Source organism: Trachypithecus francoisi, unplaced genomic scaffold (assembly GCF_009764315.1).
Source record: "Trachypithecus francoisi isolate TF-2019V2 unplaced genomic scaffold, Tfra_2.0 Lachesis_group5, whole genome shotgun sequence".
NCBI lineage: Eukaryota > Metazoa > Chordata > Mammalia > Primates > Cercopithecidae > Trachypithecus > Trachypithecus francoisi.
The window spans coordinates 69,435,344-69,459,654 of NW_022681470.1; the positions used below are offsets into that span (position 1 = coordinate 69,435,344).

Genomic DNA, 24,311 nt, shown 5'->3' on the forward strand with positions numbered 1-24,311 from the left:
GACAGAGAAAGTAAAACCTACAGATAAAGAAGACTCAAGCAGACACACAGAGAAGAGGGACAAACACAAGACAGGAAGAGATGGGCAGAGGAGACATGACCAGCACAACTGACTCTGCTGGAGGCTGGCAGGAAGCCCCAGAGAGAGGGCACCTGGACTGTGGCTCTGCCATGTGAGCAGGCCCTCCCGCAGGTCACTCAGGGGCATCTGTGGACAGAGCAGGTGGCACACACTGGGTAGACAGGGCCAAAGTCACACAGCTCATGCCTCCTCATTTACTCTACAGCCCCCAGAGCATCCAGTGCCAGCCTGTAGCCCAGAGCATACAGCCTGCTCTGTAGCAGAGCGGACTGCCACTCAGGGACCAGACACCCCAGCGGGACAGGTCTACCCAGTGTGGCCTGGGAGTCCCTCTCCAGGCAGGGTTCCTGTCTACCTTGGATGGTCTCACCTCCCCTATCACCCTCCCCACCCCACAGTCCAGCCTTGACTCCTGCTTCTCCTCATCCCTGCCCTCTGGCCCCAGCCAAGTTAGTCTCATCCTCTCCAGAGAAGCCCTCTGCTTCCCTAGACACCCCTTCACTCTGCTGATCCCCATCCCAAAGACACTCTCTTCCCATCTATGTGCTTTTCAAGGACCAGCTCAAATCCTACCTCTCTGCCAAGCTTTTCCTGACCCCTCTAGTAGCCTGCAATAGCTACTCTAGGCTCTGTTCATTTCTCTCCTCAGCACGTACCACACTCCCAACAGCAGCTCCTTGGGTGTAGACTCTTTACCTAGACTATGCTTGGTTGGCCTCCTCTGCCCTGCCCGTAGTGCCACAAATACAATGACAGCTCAGAGAGTATCTGCCAGCTGACACCCTAGATCTGGGGCCCTGATGCCTGGCCCAGGGGCAGGCTCTACCTGGGGCATCATAGCGATCCACTTCCTTGTAAGACACAGACATGACAGGGTGCTTGAGTTTCTCACGAAAGTCTGTGATGGTCTGGTAGACCAGGAAGACAGCCACAGCCATGAGCAGCAGGTAGATGAAGATGAGCAGGACCGAGAAGACGTTCTTCAGGCAGGCCTTGCTGAAGCGGATGCTGCTGGAGGCAGACTCGCTGTCCAGGCCTGACAACAACAAAACACCATGTAACCCAGGACACAGGGACAAGGTACAGTCAGAGATGGTCAGCAACCTCCAGGCCCTTGCCTACCTTACCAAGGAGGTGAGGTCACCTGCACACCCAACCTTTCCACCTCACCCCACAAATCATAACAAAGGGCACCTGTAAACATTTACTACACAGCTTCTCTGCCAGGCAGAGGACACCAAGCTGAAGGAGACTTATTCATTGTCTTTACGGAGTTTACTCTCAAAAGAAAAAAGATAAAAGATATAAAAATAATAAAAACTTTAAAAGAACAAGCAAAAAACAAACAAAACAGAAAAAAGGAGTTTACTCTCTAGAGGGATAGGCAGTTACAATCCAACAGCCTACCTCTCTGGCCTTATACCTCACCACTCCACTTCCCCAATTCTCCCAGCTCCAGCTCCACCTCTCCTCATCGACTTTCTGTTCTTCTGGCGTGCCCTGCTCAACCCGGGAGCCTCTCACATTTACCATTCCCTCTGCTTGATTTTCTTTTCTTCCACAGCTGACGCTTCACTCATCCTAAGCCCTGAAAGCTTTTTGCTTGGCATCTGGCTTCCAACAGCGACAGAGTAGCTTGGTCACGGCATCCTTCCACGGAAGCATTTTAATTTAGAAAGGCATTTTATTGGCCAGGCGCAGTAGCTCACGCCTGTAATCCCAACACTTTGGAGGCCGAGGCAGAGGGATCACCTGAGGTCGGGAGTTCGAGACCAACCTGACCAACACAGTGAAAACCCGTCTCTACTAAAAATACAAAATTAGCTGAGCATGGTGGTACATGCCTATAATCCCAGCTACTCAAGAGGCTGAGGCAGTAGAATTGCTTGAACCCAGGAGGCGGAGGTTGCAGTGAGCCAAGATCATGCCACTGCACTCTAGCCTGGGCAACAAGAGCGTAACTCTGCCTTAAAAAAAAAAAAAAAGAAAGACATTTTCTTGAAAAAGCCTCTCCTGACCCCTAACTTTTATTTGGGCACCTCTTCCTCAGTATTCCCAGGGAGCCCTGAATGTCCCCTACTTCATCACTCTGCAATGTCATGTCTATACATCTTTTCTCCCCCTAGGCTGTGAGTTCCATGAGGGCAGGGATGGGGCCAGTCTTATCCATAACTGAATCCTTAGCCCTTCATGCTATGCCTGAAACATTCTGCATTTACATGGTGACTGATTAAACATGTCCTGATGCCACTGGTACAACACAACTCTGTCTCCCCTACCTCCCTCACAAAATCCTGAGACTAGAAGCTAGATTAATCTCTGTTATGGACAAAACTGTATCCCCTACCCTCAAATTCAGGTTGAAGCCCTAACCCTCAATGTGACTATATTTAGAGACAGGGCCTTCATGGATATAATTAAGGTTAAATGTGGCCATAAGGATGAGGCCTGATCCAACAGGACCAGAATCCTTATAAGAGGAGGAGACATTAGGAGCACAAGCACACAGGAAAAAAGTTCATGTGAGGACACAATGAGAAGGCAGCTGTCTGCAAGCCAAAGAGAGAGGCCTCACCAGAAATCAACCCTGCTGGCACCTTGATATTGGACTTCTCACTTCCAGAATTGTGAGAAATAAATTTCTATTGTTTATGCTACTCATCTGTGGCATTTTGTTACAGCAGTCCGAGCTGACTAAGATACTCCCACAGGGTTCCCTGTGCCCTCTCTGCTCCTCAGCTGAAAATGGAGCTCCCTGAGAAGAAGCCCTATTTCCTCCATAGCCCAGGTGAGCACAAGGCTGAGAACAAGGGAAGCATCTGAATGTAAGCCCCAAAAGGTATCTGCTTGGCATCTGGCTTCCAACAGTGACAGAGTAGCAGTGTCACATCACCCTTCCACAGAAAACAATTATAAACTTTGGACAACATATTTTAAATTATTTGAAGGCACTAGGAGAATGATCAAAAGCAGGTAGAAATTGAAAGAGAGGCTACCCTTGAAAGAGAAGAACTGTACTTGGTGAGATTTATACGTCTGTAGCTTTTTGCCTAAGAGTACATGCCAATGCCTATAAGGCATGGTTCAGAGTGACAGGGATAAAGTTCAGGGCTAGAAGGGCAGCCAGAAAGTTCAGACGAAACCTTGAAAGGGAGGGAGCCACATAGCGGGTGAAACTCCCAAATTGGCAACTAAATATATGTTCAGATCCTTGGCTGGGGAACCCAAGGGGGCCAGCAAAAAGTAACAACTGGAAATTGAAAGAACCGCATGGAGATTTCAACTACGGCTAATGCAGTGGAGATAGGAGTTTAGAGCTAAGCTTAAATCTTGCCATACTAACTACATGCCAAGAAAAAAAAAATACCCTTCTGAAGATCATAACAGAATCCAGAATCTCTACATCATTCATAATGTCCAGTGTTCAATCAAAAATCACTAGACATGCTAAGATACAAGAAAATGTGACCTGTACTCAAGAAAAAAGCAATCCATAGAAACCAACACCAAGATGACCCAGTGTTGCAATTTAGCAGAGAGGAACTTTATGGCACTTAAAGGAAAATATCTGAATAAGGAATAAAGACAAGATCAATAGAGAAACAGAAACTAATAACAACAGCCAAATATATAGAATTTCAGTTTTGCAGGATTGAAAAGCATTGTGGAGATGGATGGTGGTGATGGTTGCACAGCAATATGAATGTGCTTAATATCACTGAGCTATACATTTTAGTGGGTAAGACGATGAGTTTTACATTATGTGTATCTAACCACTGTAAAAATGTTTCACTAAATTTTAAAAAACAGATGAAAATTCCAGATCTGACAAGAAATAAATGAAGTAAAAAGTTCACTGTATATTTTAATAGCAAAAGATGGCAGAAAAAGAGTCAGTGAACTTGAAGTTAAATCAACAGAAACTATCCAATCTGAAGAAAATATTGAAGGAAAAAAAAACCAAATGGAGCCCGGATAATTGTTACAGTATCTAGCAGTGTAATGACATGTAACTGGAGACAGAAAATAGGTCACAAAAAATATCTGAGGCCAGGCACGGTGGCTCACCGCTGTAATCCCAGCACTGTGGGAGGCTGAGGCAGGTGGATCACAAGGTCAAGAGATAGAAACCATCCTGGCCAGCGTGGTGAAACCCCGTCTCTACTAAAAATACAAAAATTAGCTGGGCATGGTGGCATGCACCTGTAATCCCAGCTACTTGGGAGGCTGAGGCAGGAGAATCGCTTGAACTCGGGAGGCGGAGGTTGCAGTGAGCTGAGATCACGCCATTGCACTCCAGCCTGGGCAACATGAGCAAAACTCCATCTAAAAAAAAAAAAAAAAACCTGAAAAAAACAATGGCCCAAAACTGTAGAAAGACATCAACTTACAGATCCAAGAAGCTCAATAAATGCCAATCAGGATAATTAAAAAAAAAAAAAAATTGCTGAGGCAAATCATAGTCAAACCGCTAATGTAAAGAAAAGAGAAAAATCTTGAAGGCAGTGAGGGAAAAAAATATATATCTATCTATATATACACATAGATATATATTACATATAGTGCACTGATACTAATGACAACCAATTTCTGAACAGAAATAATGGAGGGCAGAAGACAACAGAACATCTTCAAATGCTGAAAGAAAAAAAAATTTTCATCTACCAGTATAATTCTCTAACCAGCAAAACTTCAAAAATGAAGATGAAATAAAGATATTTTGAAACACAATGGCTGAGATAATTCATCACCAGCAGACCTGCACTACAATGCATGCTAACAAAAATTCTGAAAGCTAAAAGGAATTGACACTTAGATGGTAACTCTCAGATGTAAAGAGCACTGAAAATGTTAAATAAGTGAGTAAAACAAAAAGCTACTTAAAAAAAGGTTAAGACTGCCTACAGCAGAAATTACTCAACAATATTGTAAGGTTTATAACTTGCAATAAAGAAAAAACAGAGAAACAAACAAAAAAACCCAGCAAGACAAATAGAAAACAGCAAAATGGTAGTCAAATCCAGCCATATCAATAATTACATCAAATGTAAATGGACTAAACCATCCAATTAAAAAGCAGAGACTGTCAGTCTGGATTAACAACAAAACCCAACCACATGCTTTGATAGCAGATTTCAAATACAAAGACACAAAAGAGTATCTGCTCATAATTATTTCATTTTACTTTATTTAAAGCACAAAAGCAGGCGCAACACAGAACTATCCAAGTCTCCTGGATTGGTAAAGACAAGGAAATAATTCATTCTTTACTTCTACAAGATCAAGCACCAACTCTACATGCAAGATTTTGTACTAGGTGCTTCAGGGAGATATCAAATGAAGGACTGATGGTCTCTGATCCAAAGTGCTACAGAATTCAGAAAGATGTAAGGGTATAAAACATTAGGTTTCCTTCAACTGGAGGAAGAATGGGAAGCACAGGGAGAGGGGCAGTTATCAGCAAAGACTCTGTGGAGGGGGTCATGTTAGTTCTGCACCTAAACCACAAGGAGAATTTTAAGGAAGAAATAATTTGGTTTCCATTATTCATTTATTTTCTGACTGAAAGAACAGATATACTGTGCAGTGGTTAAGAGCATGAGCTTTAGAGTCAGAGTTTTGAGCTCCAGCTGCAGCTTTGCTACTAACTACTCCATGATCCTAGACAAGTTACTCAGTGCTCTTAAAGCCTTACATTTTTATCATTGCCATTTTACAGGATTTTTGAGGGAAGTAAATGAGAATGTTGCAAAATGCATTACATAGTGCCTGCTCAATGGTAACAATTATTGGTACCAAAGAAACAGAATGTACCCTCTACCCTTCAAACAATGAAGTGCTCAATTATGAAAATAGCAAAAATAAAGATCATAGAACTATAATCTCTTTTGAAAAATAAATCTGAAAAGATATACACTGAAAATAAAATGGAGGCAGGGCAGAATGTAGTGTCTTTCACATAGTAGGCATGTAATGTTTCCATGTTTGTCAAATGAATAAATAACCCAAATAATAGATGAACTAAGTCTTGCCATGCTAACTCAATCCGTCAGAGAATATTAGTGCAATCAAGCATGTAAAACTATAAACCAACGAATGTTCCTTGCTGTTTTTTGGCAAAATACTTTAGAAAGTTTTTACTTTACACAGGAATGCCAATTTACAGAACTGTCAGTGAGGCCCCTTTAGGTTTTAAGGAATAAGTTACTGTGGGCAGTGGAGGTTTACTCTACAGGTACAAGGGTAAGTGAGAGCCCAAGAAACCCAATGGATAGCTGAGAGCTAAGCCACCAAGGTCCACAGCAGCTCTAGTTGTCCAAAAGGAATTAAAGCAATTCTTTCTCATCTCAGCTTCTTTTGTGTTTGATTACACTTTTGCCTCTACCTATTGCTAATAAATAGTGTCAATTTCTGCTCCTTCATGCCTTTGCTCTCTGCCTTCTTTACATGTTTCTCTCATGACCCTGCTCCACTTTGCTAAGTCCTTCTCCATGAGTCTTGCATTCAAATTCTCCCCCAGAGAGTATCCTGTATAGGGTGTTCCACCAGATACCTCACAAGACACTGACCTCCTTCATGCCCAGCCTATAGATGGCCTCCCTTTCTTGGGTGCTGACCCCTGAGCAGTCAGCTGTAGCTGGGCTGCAGGGCCACAGGATCTATGCACAGGAACCTACCCATAGCTATTTAGCTTGGAAGGTACAACCAACTCCCATGGTCCAAATGGGACCATGGGTATCCTTCAAAACCTAGTGGGTGAAAATACATCCACTGTCATGAGCTGCTCATAACTGCAGTGGCAATGAGTACCAGCCGACTACATTCTAACGGGGTTTGAAAAGATCACAAGATAAAACTGAAGGAACTCTGAAGTGACTGATTTGTTGCATAACATCTGAACTAATTTTTTTTTTTTTTTTGAGACGGAGTCTCACTCTGTCGCCGGGGCTGGAGTGCAGTGGCCGGATCTCAGCTCACTGCAAGCTCCGCCTCCCGGGTTCACGCCATCCTCCTGCCTCAGCCTCCCGAGTAGCTGGGACTACAGGCGCCCGCCACCTCGCCTGGCTAGTTTTTTGTATTTTTAGTAGAGACGGGGTTTCACAGTGTTAGCCAGGATGGTCTCGATCTCCTGACCTCGTGATCCACCCGTCTCGGCCTCCCAAAGTGCTGGGATTACAGGCTTGAGCCACCGCGCCCGGCCTGAACTAATTTTTAAGAGTTGATAGGGACCTAAAAGGCCATCTGGCCCAACTCTACTCTTTGTACAACAATCCAGATCTCACAGCCAGTAACTGGCACAATCAGAATGAGAGAGTCTTAGAGTCCTGGCTCCTAGCCCAATGCTCTTTCCCTACACAACTGTGAGCATTAATATTTAAAATTACAGTCATTAATAATAAAATATGTAATTGAAATAATATAACTTCGTAACAAGTAGAGAAGTCTGAAATACTTTTTCTCTTTTTTTTCAAGAGACAGGGTCTCACTCTGTCACTCAGGCTGGAGTGCACTGGTGTGATCATAGCTCACTGCAGCCTTGAACTCCTGGACTCAAGTGGGGTCTGGCTCTATCACTCGGGCTGGAGTACAGTGGCATGATTTTGGTTCACTGCAACCTCTACCTTCCAGGCTCAATCAATCCTCCCATCTCAGCCTCCTGAGTAGCTGGGACTACAGGCACATGCCACCATGCCCAACTAATTTTTGTATTTATTGTAGAGATGGGGTTTCACCATGTCACTCAGGCTGGTCTAGAACTCCTGGACTCAAGCAATTTACCTACCTCAGCCTCCTAAAATGCCGGGATTACAGGCATGAGCCACTGTACCTGACCTGGAAAACTTTTTTTGTGGTTTTTTTTTTTTTTTTTTTGAGATGGAGTTTCACTCTTGTTGCCCAAGCTGGAATGCAATGGTGCAATCTCAGCTCACTGCAACCTCCGCCTCCTGGGTTCCAGTGATTCTCCTGCCTCAGCCTCCCGAGTAGCTGGGATTACAGGTATGCGCCACCACATCCAACTAATTTTTTGTATTTTTAGTAGAAACAGGGTTTCACCATGTTAGCCAGGTTGGTCTCGAACTCCTGACCTCAGGTGATCTGCCTGCCTCAGCCTCCCAAAGTGCTGGGATTACAGGGGTGAGTCACTGTGCCTGGCCCGGAAAACTTCTAAGACAAACTCTATACTACATCCAGGCTGAACAATATAATAAAGAGGAACAATAACTGGCATTTGTGGACAGGTGTATCCACTCTGCATTAAGCCAGATAAACATGATTTGAAATGTTTTGCCTTCATGATGGCCTTGGTAAGGGAAAGAGATGAAGTCCTCCCTACATGTTCTTAAAAATTCTAAAAATAGGCATAAAACAAAAAGGTCACATGCCAATTCCATCACTGCAATTCATCTAGTAGAGGTACTTGGAACAAATTACTCTCATGGGAACATTGACCAAAAGTCTTCTCTTCTGTTTTACTCACAGAAGCCAAGTTTAGCTTCTTTACAGGCCTCTTCTTGATCCACAAATAGGAGTGTGATCTAAATAAAAACTGTAAAACTATTTACTTATCCTCCACACTTGCTATAAGTAACACTCCAATTCTAAAACTAGACACCATTATACTTTATCATAAAAAAAAAAAAAAAAAGGTGCTGGTTATTTGATAAAATGTCCCACGCACTCTGTAGTGAGAAAACTGAACACTGGCTTTTTGTGGCAAACTGGATGAATGTGCTTTAAAAGTATACATCCTTTAAATGAATGCAAACTCAGGGTAGTAGAAAGACAAAAATAATGCACAAGATGTTCCAGGGAAAGGTAGTTTATATGCTTTGTAAAACCCATGACAGAATTCCTTCAAAAACCCCGAACTTGTCCCAGAATGCAAGTTTATCCACTAAGGGGATCTGTGATGGGCAATTCAGTTCTTGAAAATATCATGGAAACTCTATTCAGAGGAAGGGGGCTTGGTTGTCTGCTGTAATCCTGTGAAACTCCACCTTGCAGGGAGCACTGAGCTAAGAGGCATTCTGAATTTTCTGCCTACCTTTTTTTTTCTGTTGTTTAGTGTGGTCAATTTTGTTTCTTCTTTTTTATATAATTTACATACCATACAATTTACCCTTTTAAAGTAAATATATTCAGCAGTTTTTAGTATATTCACAAGATGCATAACTACCACCACTATCTCATTACAGAAAATTTTAATTACCCAAAAAGAAACTCCATACCTGAGAATGGTTACTTCCCCTTTCCTGGCAACCACTAATTTAATTTCTGTCCCTATGGATTTGCCTGTTCTGGACATTTCACATTAAGGGCAGCATATATGTGGCTGTGTCTGACTTATCTCACTTAATATAATGTTTTCAAGATACAGCCAGGAGTGGTGGCTCATGCCTGTAATCCCAACACTTTGAGATGCTGAGGCAGGAGGATCACCTGAGGTCAGGAGTTCAAGACCAGCCTGGCCAACATGGCAAAACCCCATCTCTATTAAAAATACAAAAATTAGCTGGTCATGGTGGCACATGCCTGTAATCCCAGCCACTTGGGAAGCTGAGGCAGGAGAATCACTTAAATACAGGAGGCGGAGGTTGCAAAGCTGAGATGGCACCACTGCCCTCCAGCCTGGGCAACAAAGAATCTTGTCTCAAAAAAAAAAAAAAATTAATCCAAGTTACAGCATGCATCAGTTCCTCATTCTCTTTTTTTTTTTTTTTTTTTGAGACGGAGTCTCCCTCTGTCACCCAGACTGGAGTGCAGTGGCACCATCTTGGCTCACTGCAACCTCCACCTTCCAGGTTCCAGTGATTCTCCTGCTTCAGCCTCCTGAGTAACTGGGATTACAGGTGTGCACCACCACATCTGGCTAATTTTTCATATTTTTGGTAGAGACGGGGTTTCACCATGTTGGCCAGGCTGGTCTTGAACTCCTGACTTCAAGTGATCCACCTGACTCGGCCTCCCAAAGTGCTGGGATTACAGGTGTGAGCCACCGCACCCAGTTCCTCATTCTTTTATTGCCAAATAATATTCTATTGTACCATTTTACTTATCCATTCATCAGCTGATAGTCATTTGGCTTATTTCACTTTTTGGCTATTACAAATAAAGCTTCTATGAACATTCACGTACACGTTTTTGGGAGATTTAAGTTTTCATGTGGACGTAAGTTTTCATTTCTCACGAATATACACCTAGGAGTGGAATTGCTGGCCATATGGTAACTCTGTAGTTAACCTTTTGAGGAACTGCCAGACTATTTTCCACAGCAGCTGCACCACTTTACATTCCCACCAGCAACGTATGGGGGTTCCAATCTCTCTACATCCTTGCCAAAACTTATTATCCATTTTTAAAAATTATAACCGTCCTAGTGGGTGTGAAGTGGTATCTCATCGTGATTTAGAGCTGCATTTCCCTGATGACTAATGATGTTGGCATTATTTCATGTGCTTCCCAGTCATTTGTATATCTTCTCCGGAGAAATGTCTATTCAGATTCTTTGCCCGGTTTTAAACTGAGTTATTTGTCTCTATTGTTGAATTGTAGGCGTTCTTTACATATTCTAAATATCAGTCCCTTATCAGATGTACGATTTGCAAATACTTTTTCCCATTCTGTGGGCTGTCTTTTCACTTTCTTGATAGTGTCCTTTGATACACAAAAGGTCTTCTTTTGTGGGGGAGGGGAATGGAGTCTCACTCTGTCACCCAGGCTGGAGTGCAACAGCACAATCTCGGCTCACTAGAACCTCTGCCTCCTAGATTCAAGCAATTCTCCTGCCTCAGGCTTCTGAGTAGCTGGAATTACGGGCATGGGCCACCACACCTGGCTGACTTTGTATTTTTAGCAGCGGCAGAGTTTCACTATGTTGGTCAGGCTGGTCTCAAAATCCTGACCTCAGGTGATCCACTCGCCTCGACCTCCCAAAGTGCTGGAATTACAGGCGTGATCCACCATGCCCAGCTAAGGTTTTCATTTTGATAAGGTCCAATGTATGAATTTTTTGTCTATCCCTTTATATACAGTTGTTTCCATGGAGAACTGATTGTAATGACTAATTAACCAAGGATTTTCCTCAGTTTCATTACATCTGTGATGTAAGAAAGTGCTTATTCTATTAGCATGTCTGATGTCATTTCTCCCTTTGAACAGAATACTAATTGGTTCTGATTCACTTGATAGACAGGAAATGAATAGACTAAAGCTTTTAGTGCATTATGGTATAGAATCATGTATTCCAGAGAATAAAACTGATTTATAACCCTGCATGTTTGGGTGCTTAACTTGAACCTCTGCTGCACTGTCCTCCTTTCTTGCAGCTCCTACCTCCAGGCCCTCCATTCAATTCCTTTTCCAGCCCCAGCTTCTCTTTTGTCCCCCAAATGGGGGTGTTTGTGAGGTTCAGTCTTCATAGCCCCCGTGCTCATTTTCCATCTGTTCCTGCGACCTTGCCCCCATGGGATTTCTCCAGGTTGCACAACTCCAGCCCTCCCTTCTCTCCTGTCCATCCTGCATCTGTCATTGCCTCTGGGCCATCTCGACTTCAACTGACTGCATGCCAACAACAGATAGGCTTTTTTTTGAGACAGGATCTCACTCTGTTGCCCAGGCTGATGTGCAGCAGTGCAATATCAGCTCACTGCAACCTCTGCCTCCTGGGCTCAATCGATTCTCCCACCTCAGCCTCCCAATTAGCTGGGATTATAGGTACATGCCATCATGCCCGGCTAATTTTTGTGTTTTTTGTAGAGACAGGGTTTTGCCATATTGCCCAGGCTGGTCCTGAACTCCTGGCCTCAAATGATTCACCCGTCTCAGCCTCCCAAAGTGCTGGGATTACAGGTGTGCCACCACACCTGGCCATCTTCTTTTCTGAGCCATTTGCCTCTCTAGGCTTCATCTCTATGCAGTATCATTCTCCCATCGGTCTGGTTTCAAAATTAAGAATGCTCTTTGATTCTTCCTTCTCCCCCTCCGCTACAGCAAAGCAGCCTCTCACATCAGCCTTTGCTGCAGCACGGTTGTCTCCCTTTGCCTTAATCCAGCCACATTCATCTCCTGAATCCCCACTTTACTCCTCTTACTGTCCTGTTCCAATCCTTTTAAATACCCCCTGCTCCCTACTAGATAATGTACAGACTCTGACACTCAGACCCCTCCACAATCTGACCAAGTCTCTTTCCTACCTCACCTCCCTCTACTTTGCTCACCAGTCCTCTGCCCCAACCACACCGTGCTATTCATGATCTCCAACATGTCCTATTTTATTCCCATCTCTATACAGTTGCTCATGTAACCTCCCTTCCCTAGCCAGTCCCTTCTTTTTCACCTACGTGTTACCTTTCCTTCAGAGTAATCCCACTTTCACAAACCAGCCAGCCTTCCTTCCTTTTTTTTTTTTTCCAAGTAGCTGGGATTACAGGTGTGCACCATTCCTGGCTAATTTTTGTATTTTTATTTTTTGAGATGGAGTCCTGCTCTATCACCCAGGCTGGAGTGCAATGGCACAATCTCGGCTCACTGCAACCTCTGCCTTCCCGGCTTCAAGCAATTCTTCTGCCTCAGCCTCCCGAGTAGCTGGGATTACAGGCATCCGCCATCATGCCCGGCAATTTTTTTTGATATTTTTAGTAGAGACGGGGTTTCGCCACATTGGCCAGGCTGGTCTCCAACTCCTGATCTCAGGTGTTCTGCTCGCTTTGGCCTCCCAAAGTGCTGGGATGAGCCACAGCGTGAGCCCCTTCAGGTGTGAGCCACAGGGCCAGGCCACTTCATTCATTCTGAAGCATCTGACTCTACCATTTCTTTGGCCTTCATTCATTCATTCCAGTTGGCTCACTTGCTCCTAGATGAGATGCTGTCCTGCTCTAAATCCCCACTGCTCTCCCCCATAGGACAAATAAGTACTGAGTACCTACAGTACTCATACTCCATAGAAGTCTGAGTTCTACGGAGTCATACTTCCACACTACCACTACACTCCACACTAGGCACTGCAGTTACAGTAAAGGAAGAGAACACAAAATCTGTGTGCCTCACAGAACTTGTGGGGCACTGCCAAGGGGTGGATAACAATTAACTGAATAATTAAACTCAATAAATGTGACCTATCAACTGTGTTAACTGTTACAAAGGAAAGCATATCACAGGGAGAAAGGGACCTCATCAGGGAAGTCAAGGAAGGCTCAGAAGGAGGGACAAGTTCTTCCTTTGGTAACCGGCCTTCTGTCTCTATATGTCTGAGCTCCTGGAGGAACTTACTCACTCTCTTTGTGGTGTTAGCACTTGGCGTAACAAGTGAAGCAGTCCTTAAGTAATCTGCTACAGGGAGGGAAGAATTTGGAGGAGGAAAGCTCTCATCTAGGAACAACGGAGCCAGAGTCAAGACACCTTCGGAGGTAGCTCTGAGTGCAGATTTGAGCCCTGCCACTTACGAGCTCTGAGTACGTTCCTTAACGTCTGTGCCTTGGGTTCCTCATCTATAAACTAGGACTAACCATTCACCTCACAGAGTGGCTGTGAAGATTACAGGATAAAGTGTATATAAAAAGTCCTACAGGCTCGAAGCGGTGGCTCACACCTGTGATTTCAGCACTTTGGGAGGTCAAGGCAGGAGGATCACTTGAGCCCAGGAGTTTGAGACCAGCCTGGGCAACACTGCATGACCCTGTCTCTAAAAAAAAATTTAAAAATTAGCCAGGTATGGTGGCACACACCTACAGTCCCAACTACTTGGGAGGCTGAAATGATCATACCACTGCACAGTAGCCCTGCCCACAAAGCAAGGTACCATCTCAAAAAAAAAAAAAGCCCTACACAGGCCTAGTACATGAAAGCACTCCCAAAATGGCAACCACTATCATCATTACTATTATTATTATTATTGTTATTAGAAGACTCAAAGGGGCCAAGCACGGTGGCTCACGCCTGTAATCCCAGCACTTTGGGAAGCTGAGGAGGGTGGATCACTTGAGGTCAGGAGTTCAAGACCAGCCTGGCCAACATGGCAAAACCCCATTTCTACTAAAAATACAAAAATTAGCCAGGAATGATTGCAAGTGCCTATAATCCAGCTACTCGAGAGGCTGAGGCATGAGGAATGCTTGAACTCAGGAGGTGGTGGGTGCAGTGAGCCAAGATCATGCCACTGCATTGCAGCCTGGTTGACAAGCGAGACTGTCTCAAAAAAAAAAAAAAAAAAAAAAAAAAGACTCAGAGGCAAGAAATGAGCTCTGAGAGTTTTGTATTGGTCCATCAAATTTGAGCCAACTCACTACTGACCCAGTCAAATAGACTCCTGAGATCTGGATCTTCCGTGATTTAGAAAGGAGATGAGCCTAGCTCATCTGGCTCCCCCAAAGCAAGTGGGAATGCTCTTGCCAGTTGAACTTCCCAAACATTTACAGTTGTAATATCCAAGATTGCTAGTCACAGGTCAACATAACAGACTTACTTAATAATAATCATGAAAATGATTCCCAAAATTTGCTCTGCCTGAGGCCTGGCTTCCTATTCTGATTGACCCCCGGCTTTGCAGCCTCAGGAATCTGAGGCAAAAGAGAGGATGCTAAGGTCCAAGGTCATCAGGGCCACCTCCTGATTTACCTGGGCACTTCTCTATGAAAGGAAACACAACGCGAGCCTCATCTTTCCAAGTCTGACCCTCCTCCTCTTCTTCCTCCTACCTCCATCGATATACTTCTGGTTGGGGGCAACAGGGTAGTGCATGGTGTGGTAGGCAGAATAAAGGCTCCCAAAGATGTCCAAGTGTTAATCCTCAGAACCTGTAAATATGTCAAGTTGCATGGAAAAGGGGAATTAAGGCAGCAAAAGGGACTAAGGTTGTTAATCAGTTGCCTTTAAAGCAGGGAGATTATCCTGGGTTACCTGGGTGGGTCCGATGTGGTCACAAAGGCCCTTTAAACATGGGAAAGGGAGGTAGGAAAGTCAGCATCAGAGTGAAGTGATGTGAGAAAGATTCGACCAGCCACTGCTGGTTTTGAAGCTGCAGGAAGAGGCCACAAGCCAAGGAATGCAGGAGGCCTCCAGAAGCTAGAAAAGGCAAAGACCAGGTTCTCTCCTCAAGCCCCTGGAAAGGAATTCAGGCCTGCCAAGACAGCTTAATTTTAGCCCAGTGAGATCAATTTTGGACTCCTGACCTCCAGAACTGTAAGATAATAAATTTGTGCTTTTTAAAGCCACTAAGTTTGTGGTAATTTGTTATAGAAACAATAGAAAACGAATATACAGGTCTTTCAAGTTGTTCTCCCGGGAGCCTTAGGGCTTTAGAGGCAATGCCTCATGTCAGAGGAAGGGTTAGCCACGCCACTATCTTTTATATATTGGGCTTTAATAAAAGAATGCTTAAAATATTGTTTTGTTTGAGTGTTTTTGGTTTTTGTCTGTTTGGTAGAGGCAGGATCTCATTTTGTTGCTAAGGCTGGTCTCAAACTCCTGGCCTCAAGAGATCCTCCCATCTTGGCCTCCCAAAGTTTTGGGATTACCACCACTTAAAATAGTTTTTATAAGCCACTGATGTAGGCCAGGCGCAGTGGCTCACGCCTGTAATCCCAGTACTTTGGGAGGCTGAGGTGGGCAGATCACCTGAGGTAAGGAGTTCGAGACAAGCCTGGCCAACACGGTGAAACCCCATCTCTACTAAAAATAAAAAAGTGGCCAGGTGTGATGGCACGCATCTGCAATCCCAGCTACTCGGGAGGCTGAGGCAGGAGAATCACTTAAACCTGGGAGGCAGAGGTCACAGTGAGCCGAGATTGCGCCACTGCACTCCAGCCTGGGTGACAGAGTGAGACTCCATTTCAAAAAAAAAGAAAACACCACTGGGTCGGGCGGAGTTTGATTCAGTCTGTGTTTACCAGCTATATGACCTCCCCATGCTTTACTCAACCTCCCTGAGGTTGGGGGCCTCATGTGTAAAAGGAGGATAACTACCTCACAGGGTTGATGTGAGAATTAAATGGGGCAAATGGGGTAGAACAGATCCTGGCACAGGGGAAGCAGTCAGGAAATGTTAGCTGCCCTTCCAGCCTCCTTCCTTCCAGGCAGTCTTTTTTTTTTTTTTTTTTTTTTGGGCAGAGTCTCACTCTTGTCACCCAGGCTAGAGTGCAGTGGCATGATCTCGTCTCACTGCAACCTCTGCCTCCTGGGTTCAAGCGATTCTCCTGCCTCAGCCTCCCGAGTAGCTGAGATTACAGGCACGTGCCAACACACCTGACTAATTTTTGTATTTTTAGTAGAGACAGGGTTTCACCATGTTGGCCAGGCTGATCTCGAACTCCTGACCTCAGGTGATCCACCTGCCTCAGCCTCCCAAAGTGCTGGGATTACAGGCATGAGCCACCGTGCCCAGTCCCTTCCATGCAGTCTTCTCTAAGGAGCAGGCAGAATCACATTAGTTCCTGTCTTGTTCCCCTCTCCCACAAACAGATGGGATCCACCCAAGAAGCTGAAGTCAGGCTGGGGCTTCATTCATTCACTCAACAAATCTTTATGGTGTGGTCAAGGCTAGGGTGATGAGCAAAACAGACTGGTCTCTGCCCTCAGGGAGTTTCATTCTAGTGAAATCTCAGGCCACAGACCAATATGGGTCTATAGCCTGTTAGGAACTGGGCCAATACTGTAGGAGGTGAGCAGTGAGTGAGGATTACCGCCTGAGCTCCACCTCCTGTCAGATCAGCTGCAGCATTAGATTCTCATAGGAGTGCAAACCCTATTGTGAACTGCACATACAAGGGATCTAGGTTGTGCACTCCTTATGAAAATCTAACTATGCCTGATAATCTGAGGAACAGTTTCATCCTGAAGCCATCCCCCAACCTCCATCTGTGGAAAAATTGTCTTCCACAGACCGGTCCCTGGTGCCAAGCAGTTAGGGACTGCTATAGTAGAACAGACAGACATTAATCAGACAAACAAACACACCATTCCAACAGCAACAGCTGGAAAGGAGAGGCGCGTGGACTATGAGACAGTGCTGGAGGGTGGGAGGTAATCTAGCCAGAAGGTTAGAGAAGGCTCTGTAGAAAAAAAATGAGTGAGCTGAAAGCTGAAGAATGATTAGGTATTAACTATGTGATGAAGGAAAGTGAATTCCAGGCAGAGAAATAAAACAACAAAAAGGCCCTATGGTGAGAGGGAATGAGGCCTAAAATAAAAAAAGATCAGCATGGCTGAGGGCCAGAGAAAAAGGGGATGAGGGGAAGGAAGGAATGGAGAACTGCTCTGAAGTTCAGCTGCGTAAGTGGTAGTACCATTCCTGCAAACAGGAAATACTGGAAGAGGACCAAGCTGAGACTGAGAAGATCATGAAGTCAATTTTGGACACGTGGAGTTGAGGGAAGCTTTGGGAGATCCAAGCAGAACTATGACATGGGCAGTTGGAAATACAAGATACATAAATTTGGAGTTTGTAGGTAATCTCTGGGCTGGAGATGTAAATATGGGAGTCATGTGTGAGTAAGCAGTAGCTGAAGCAGGGGAGCAGGCCTGGGTGGAACTGCCTATGAGAGTGAGAGAAAGGGGCCTGCAACCAACATTTCATGCCCAAGAGCTGGAGAGTGACCGCAATGGAGCCTGGAAGGAGTGGCCTGAGAAGTGTTGCATCACAGAAGCTAAGGCAGTTGCGTGTATCCGGGAAGAAGTAGTCAGCAGTGTCAAACATTGCCATAGGGCTCCATAAGATGCCAACTGACTGATGGGACCCTGAGCAGCATTACTGGATAGGCCTTGTATTTGAAAGGGGGTGCCTATTAGATCTTCTTTGACCTGGATATTAGAGGCTCACCTGCTAGCAGCTTCCAGGGAAAGAGGAACAGAAGAGCAGAGATCCAAAGCATTTGCCATTGTATGCAATGACCTGGCCTCAGGAAGTGGCTCAAATTGGAGTTAAGAGCAGATAGCAGTCTAGACATATCCTCTGTTCCAAGGCTGGTTAAATATGTATGGCTTTAAAACTAGGGCAATACTTGAGACCTGACACCAGGGTGCAGGGAAGGGGGGTCCTCCTCTCCCACAGTTGGCAAGGTGCCTGGACTGGGGCATCTGGCTGCAGCAACAGCACAGCAAAGCACCAAACCCACTCACCTGGTAAGACACCCGGACCTTGGACTTTGATCGTCTCCTTGTCCTGCTCATCTGCCAGCTCTGAGTTCTCAACCACCTGGTCCAACTCCTCACTCAGCTAAAGGGAGAAGCAAAGAGAGCAAAGACGGGTCAGCTATGTCAGCCTTGCTTTTCTAGACTAGAATAAGAAAGCAGAAGTTGCTTCTCACTTATTGTCACCAAAAACCACATGACGTAGAATGCGCTACAGCAATTTTACAGATGAGGACACCGAAGCTCAGAAAGCTCAAGAAACTGTCTGCCCTCTATGTTCCTAGGAACCAAACAGCTGAAAACAGCAGAAATGTCTTCTCTCACAGTTCTGGAGGCTAGAAGTCTGAAATCAAGGTGTCGGCAGAGTTGGCTCCTTCTGCGAGTGGTGAGGGAATCTGTTCCATGCCTCTCTCCTGGCTTCTGGTGACAGCCAGCAATCCTTGGAGTTCATTGGCATGTAGAGGCATCCAATCTCCACTCTCCGTTGCCATCTTTACAAGGTGTGCTCTCTCTGTGTCTTCACATGGTCATTGTCTTTAAGGACACCAGCCATGTTGGATTAGGGGCCCACCCTACTCCTGTATGACCTCATCTTCACTAATTACACCTGCAATGACCTCATTTCCAAACAAGGTCACAATCTGAGGTACCTGGGGTCAGGACTTCAACATATCTTTTTTAAGGAAGCACAATTCAACTCATAATATTTCCCATGGCCATAAAGCCAGGGAAAGATATAGCCAGGAGTCAAATCCAAGTTGGTCTAGTTCCAAAGCCCACAGTCTTAACCACTTCCCAAAGGAAGAGGAAATGCGGCTTAGAGTCTGCTGAGAGAAAAGAGGGAACAGTGAAGGTGGTGTCAGAGCTCTCTGTGGCACTCTGGCTGAAGTCCACCAACTTGGGCTGCAAATGGCAACACACAGCAGGAAGGGCAGGCAGGCAGCCCACCACAGGGATAGGTGCTAATTACAATCAGCAGCCTGGTAGCCAGCAATCTCAACCTCACTTCATCAGTGGTCTCACCTGTCAAATGGAGACAATTATACCACTGAGAAGGGTAGAAGGACGGAAAGGATACCATGATAATCAACAAGTCTCTGTAGGATTAAGGAGGAGGGCAAGAGAGGTCAAGACCAGAGCTTAGAAGAGAAGCCATCCCTGAATTGGGAGGGAGAGGGGACAGTTTTCCCAAGCATTTTCTCAGGTTCACAGCATCAGTGTTTAAGGTTTCAAGACATTTTCATTAAAAACTCACCTCCAAGAGACAAGTGAAAAACAGCTCTTACACATCTATTCTTCTATCTCCCTCTCCACGACTCCATTCCTGCCCCTTAGAATCAGGCAAAACCTCCAGTTTAAAGCCCTCCAAGCACAAAAGAAAAGGCCGGGTGCGGGGCCTGACACGGTGGCTCATGCCTATAATTCCAGCACTTTGGGAGGCCAAAATGGGCAGATCGCCTAGGTCAGGAGTTTGAGACCAGCCTGGTCAACATGGTGAAACCCCATCTCTACTAAAAATATAAAAATTGGCTGGGCATGATAGCACACACCTGTAGTCCCAGCTACTTGGGAGGCTGAAGCAGGAGAATCTCTTGAACCCGGGAAGCGGAGGTTGCAGTGAGCCAAGATTGCGCCATTGCACTCCGGCCTGGGTGACGAGAGTGAAACTCCATCTCAAAAAAAAGAAAGAAAAGAAAAGCAACCAGTGGGAAAGGGCAGGGAGGCTGGTGAAGGCACCAAGAGATATAAGCCACTAGTGGGAGCACAGATAAAGAGGTCCCCAGAGGTCTCACTGGCCAAAGGGAGAGGAGGCTGTTAGTCCTGGGAAGTCTCAAAGTTCCCTGATCCAAGCCTCATCCAGGTCGACCCTTACCCAGGTGTTAACACACTCCCACTGAGTTCCCTTCTTGACTACCCGCAGCCATAATGAGCCTGCAACCTTGTCTGCCCCGGGCCAAATTCTCAGTCTATCCCACCCTCCCCAGGGAAAAATCCCCTCTCAGCAAATAAACCTACTCAGAGCTAGGTACGCTCACAGAACAGTTCAGGCAAGAAAGATGCCGGCCATTCTCTGGGTGGCCCCTTTCTCTGAAGAAGGGAGAGACAGGCACCACAGAACAGGCCTCTGAAGAAGGCAAGCGGAGGGCACCCTTCCAGTGCCTTCCACCTTGAAAATGCCTCCAAAAAGAAACTGTGTCTACCCTGGGCCTTCGCCCTCCAAGCGGGATAAGTGACTATATTTTAATAAACATTTTATAAGCCCTGCTAGGCCGGCTATGTGTGGATAGTGAGGCACACGTTCCTGCTAAGCCAGGACCCCCAAAGCACCCTAGACGCAGGAGCTGCCCACACCCTGTTAACAAGAGCTATCATTCACTGTGGGGTCACTATCTGCCAGACACGGAGCCAAGCACTTTCCACACCAACTTATCTAATCCCCAAACAACCCTGGGAGGTAGGGACTTTTATCATCTTCATCTTTCAGACAAAGAAACTGAGGCTCAGAAAATTATGTGACTCAATAAAAGTCACACAAATGGCAAGAGGCACAGCCAGGACACGAACATGGGCTTTCGACTTGAAATCCCTAATGTATCCACTGTGCTCCACACCCCATAAACCTAAAAACTTTCAGACACATCTCATTCCCCAGGATTCTCCCGCTGTTCAGGGTACAGAATCTAGGGGCCATGGAATCCACAGCAATGGTTAAAATCCCTCAGACTCCTTTCAGACAAAGAAAACAGATGGAATAAAGGGGATGGGAGGAGAAATATAGAAATTTGTCCAAGGCCAGGTTCCAGCCAAGATCCTACACTAAAAAATGGCAAGCCTTAGGTAGATCTTATCTACCTTCAACTTGGCTTCTCCCTCCACTGTAGGGCTAAGTCACCTGCTTTATATAGTCCACAAAGCCCTTCTGTGAATCACAGTCTTTTACAAAGGGAGATATGTACAGCAGTAACTATTGACTAAGACTGAAGGCAGCAGGTTCGTATGAGGACAGAAATGCCAGACGGGTCTAGAAAGCGGACCCCTATGAAGCACATGGAACTTGAGGTAGCCCTTGACTTCTGGGGGCATTTTACCCAGTGGAGCTTGGCGGAGGGTTGACGAAGAAATGGAGTGAGGGCATGCACAGAGGCAGAAGCACATTTTAAAACTGAGTTTCCACTGTGGCCAGACCCTAGGTGGGTAAGGAGGTGGCAAAGGTAATGGGAGACACGGCTGCCGTGCTGTACAGAGCTTTGGGAGCTTGCTGAGAAGTCTGGACTGTTCTGGGCAGACGAAGGGCAGCGTCAGGTCTGAGAAAAAAGGAATACTCCGAGGTCAAGGCAGGGCCTCAAGGTAAATCTGGAGAGTATAAGAGACTGAAGGGAGCGATGGTAACACAGTATCACACTCAGAGGTTACAGCAAACACAAGGACACAAACTGGAGGAGGACCGATCTGGAACTGCCTGACCTTGGCCACTGAGGGGGCACGGTGGAGGGGCACAGAAGAGGACGGGTGCCAAAGATGACCAAGGTTTGGGGCCCGAGAAGCGGAGGAGGAGGAGGAGAGCAGTTTCGCTAACACAGCTGGAGAAGTCAGGAGGCAGGGCTTGCCTGGAGGAAGCGCTGGACGCACAGCCTGCAGCGCAGGACGGTAGAGACAAAGAACTGGAAAGTAATAAAGTCGTGGGAGGAGGTGAGGCTGGAGCGAGAGACGAAGAAGAGCGAGAACCAGCAAAGTCCATGAAGGCACTTTTTCAAAGTTAGGCGGTCACCAAAAAACAGGTAATCAATCCTGTCACCAGCCGCGGGGACCGCGAGGCCTTAGGTTTGGAGGGGGAGGATGCCGACGATGCCGACCGCGCATCAGCTCTCGCTGGGAGGAGGGCGCGGGCGCTCCACTTGTTGCAAAGAACGAAAGAACGCCGGGTTCCTCGGGGCCACCGGGCTGCCGCTCCGCCCCGGAGCGCGGAAGGCTGGGCCTCAGGTAGCTTCAATCATTCACCTGCTGGTTACGGGTCGCGGCGCCGGGGACCTTACTCTAGACTTCGGCCATGCGACCCGCAGCATACGGAGAAGGCTGGGGGCCCGCTCCGCCGCCCCGCTTCCTTCCTGCCCCTGGGCCGCTCCTCTGCACCCCGGAGCCCTCCCCCGACGCACCCGCCCGTCCCTCGGAAGAGCCCTCTGCCGCGCAGCCCCGACAACCCCGGCCCGCATCCGCCCAGACCCCCGGGACCCTGCTCCTCCGCCTCAAACTTCCCTTCCGTCTCTCACAACCTCGTACCTCCTGGTAGGATGTGGAGCGCTCCTGCCGGATCATGGCACAGACCTGAGCTTCGGCACACCTGAGACCGCCACAGCCCGCGGCGCCGGGAGGCAGCACTACGGCCGCTGCACCTGGACCTACCCGCACTGCTAGGCGAAACCGGTCCGGAGGGGTGTCCCGGAGACCAGGCGTGGCGGTACTCGGCGCATGCGCCTGGTCGCTGCCGCGCGGGAGCCGCGAAAGGGTTGATGGGAAATGTAGTTCTGGACGGGGGCGCCCCTCACACCCGCTCTCACCCCATGGGGCGGCAAATCTTGCATGTGACCCTGGGCCAGCTAAACTGGTCTTTAGACGCGTGCCTCTGCGTCTCTCACTTCCTCTCTTTGTTGGAGGGGGAGGCACAGAGGAGTGGAAAGTGGAACAAAGTCAGATGAGTAGGAGCCCCTAATCTGTAACTGCAAGAGGAAGCTTTGCCTGGCGATTTAAAACCGTAACAAATGTCTGGAGAGCACTTTGTATGTTAGTTACAAAGCGCTCTCACTCACATTATGCCCTTGATTCTGCAAGGAACCCTGTAAGGAGGACATTTTTCCCCCTATTTTACAAATGAGGAAACTGAGGTACTTTGTTTCAGAAAGGATGCTGGTGGAGCGGTAATCTAATGAAGATTATTTCATCCAGGGGTAGACTGCGAGGCCCATGTTCTCTCCGTTATTCCAGGGCCAGGAGTACCCCTAGGTTCTTGTCCTGGCTCTGACCCTCTTAGGTCTTACAATGCTCTGAGCCCTCCTCTCCTCGCCTCTAGAATGCAACTGCTAAACCCTGCCCTGCCTGACAAAGCCTATGAAAGCAGAAAGAAAGGATTGTGCAGAGAAAGCCCAAACGCGCTGTTCAGTCACAGAAGAAGCCTCAAGCCCTAGATGTGGCGTAAAATCTGGTGTTGGTCCTGTGGCAGGGTGGACCTGAAGACCACATCTTCCTCTCCTCCCACTGCCTGAAACAGCTGTTGTGTGGGGGCCCTCGGCTCCTCAGTGGTGAAGCAGATAGAGGCTGCTTGTTGTGCCTTGGTGAATGCTGCTCTGTGTGCCTTGCAGCTGCAGCTTGGTAATCCCTCCACTCAGGCCACTGGGAGCCTCTTCTCTCCTCAGTGATAAGCAGAGTAGCGCCAGCCGCATCAAAGAACCCTGGACCTCCTGCAGAATTAGCAGTGGGAGGTCCCCATCACCTCTCCTGACCACTCGCCCCTATCCCAGGCCTTCTGCTCTTACATATATTATATGGGACAATATATATAGTGCCTAACACATTGTAGGCACTGGACAAATGTTTGTTAAATGTATGAATGGAACACTGATTCCAGTCATTTCATTTAACAGTTGCTTACCAAATTAACAACAGCAGGCCACTAATTAAATTCCTTACTCTATTAATTACAATGGTACTTGATAGAACAAGTTCACACAATCATAGAATATTAGAGCTGGAAGGAACCAGAGAATTCTATTCCAACCCTGTCATTCCTCTCTAGTCTTTGTTGGTGTGACCAAACTGGAAGATTATGGGCTCCCACATTTGAAGGAGATACTGGTTAATAAAATATAAAATATGACTTAACAAATACAATGTGCTGGGCACTGGGATACAGAAATGGATAAGATACGCTTGGGTCCTGGCTTTTGTGGCTCTTTCACGCAAGTGTGGAGAGACAGACCATGAACATGTAAATAGTGTTCTGTCCTTGCTTCCCCCAGGTCCTCTCTCCCATTCCTTCATGAGCACACACCAGTCAGGCTTTACTCCCCTCCACTCCACTGGAACAGTGCTTGTCAAGGTCACAAGTGACCTCA

General features: G+C 46.5%; 1 protein-coding gene across 7 annotated transcripts in view; it reads right to left on the reverse strand.

Annotated features, from left to right (window-relative positions):
* PACC1 (proton activated chloride channel 1) overlaps nucleotides 1-22,681 on the reverse strand; it is a 45,518-nt gene extending 22,837 nt beyond the window's left edge. For 4 of the 7 annotated variants that reach the window (XM_033198680.1, XM_033198676.1, XM_033198678.1 and 1 more), the window contains exons 1-3: nucleotides 22,483-22,681; nucleotides 18,193-18,289; nucleotides 908-1,117 (exon numbers count right to left, since the gene is read on the reverse strand). In XM_033198680.1, the coding sequence (XP_033054571.1) occupies nucleotides 908-1,117; nucleotides 18,193-18,289; nucleotides 22,483-22,518 (343 nt within the window). In that variant the 5' untranslated portion in view covers nucleotides 22,519-22,681. Of the gene's footprint in view, nucleotides 1-907; nucleotides 1,118-14,774; nucleotides 14,874-18,192; nucleotides 18,292-22,482 lie in introns of those variants that run through there. The other 3 variants (XM_033198677.1, XM_033198681.1, XM_033198682.1) reach the window with 3 other exon arrangements.
* Between the last annotated feature and the right edge of the window lie 1,630 nt (nucleotides 22,682-24,311).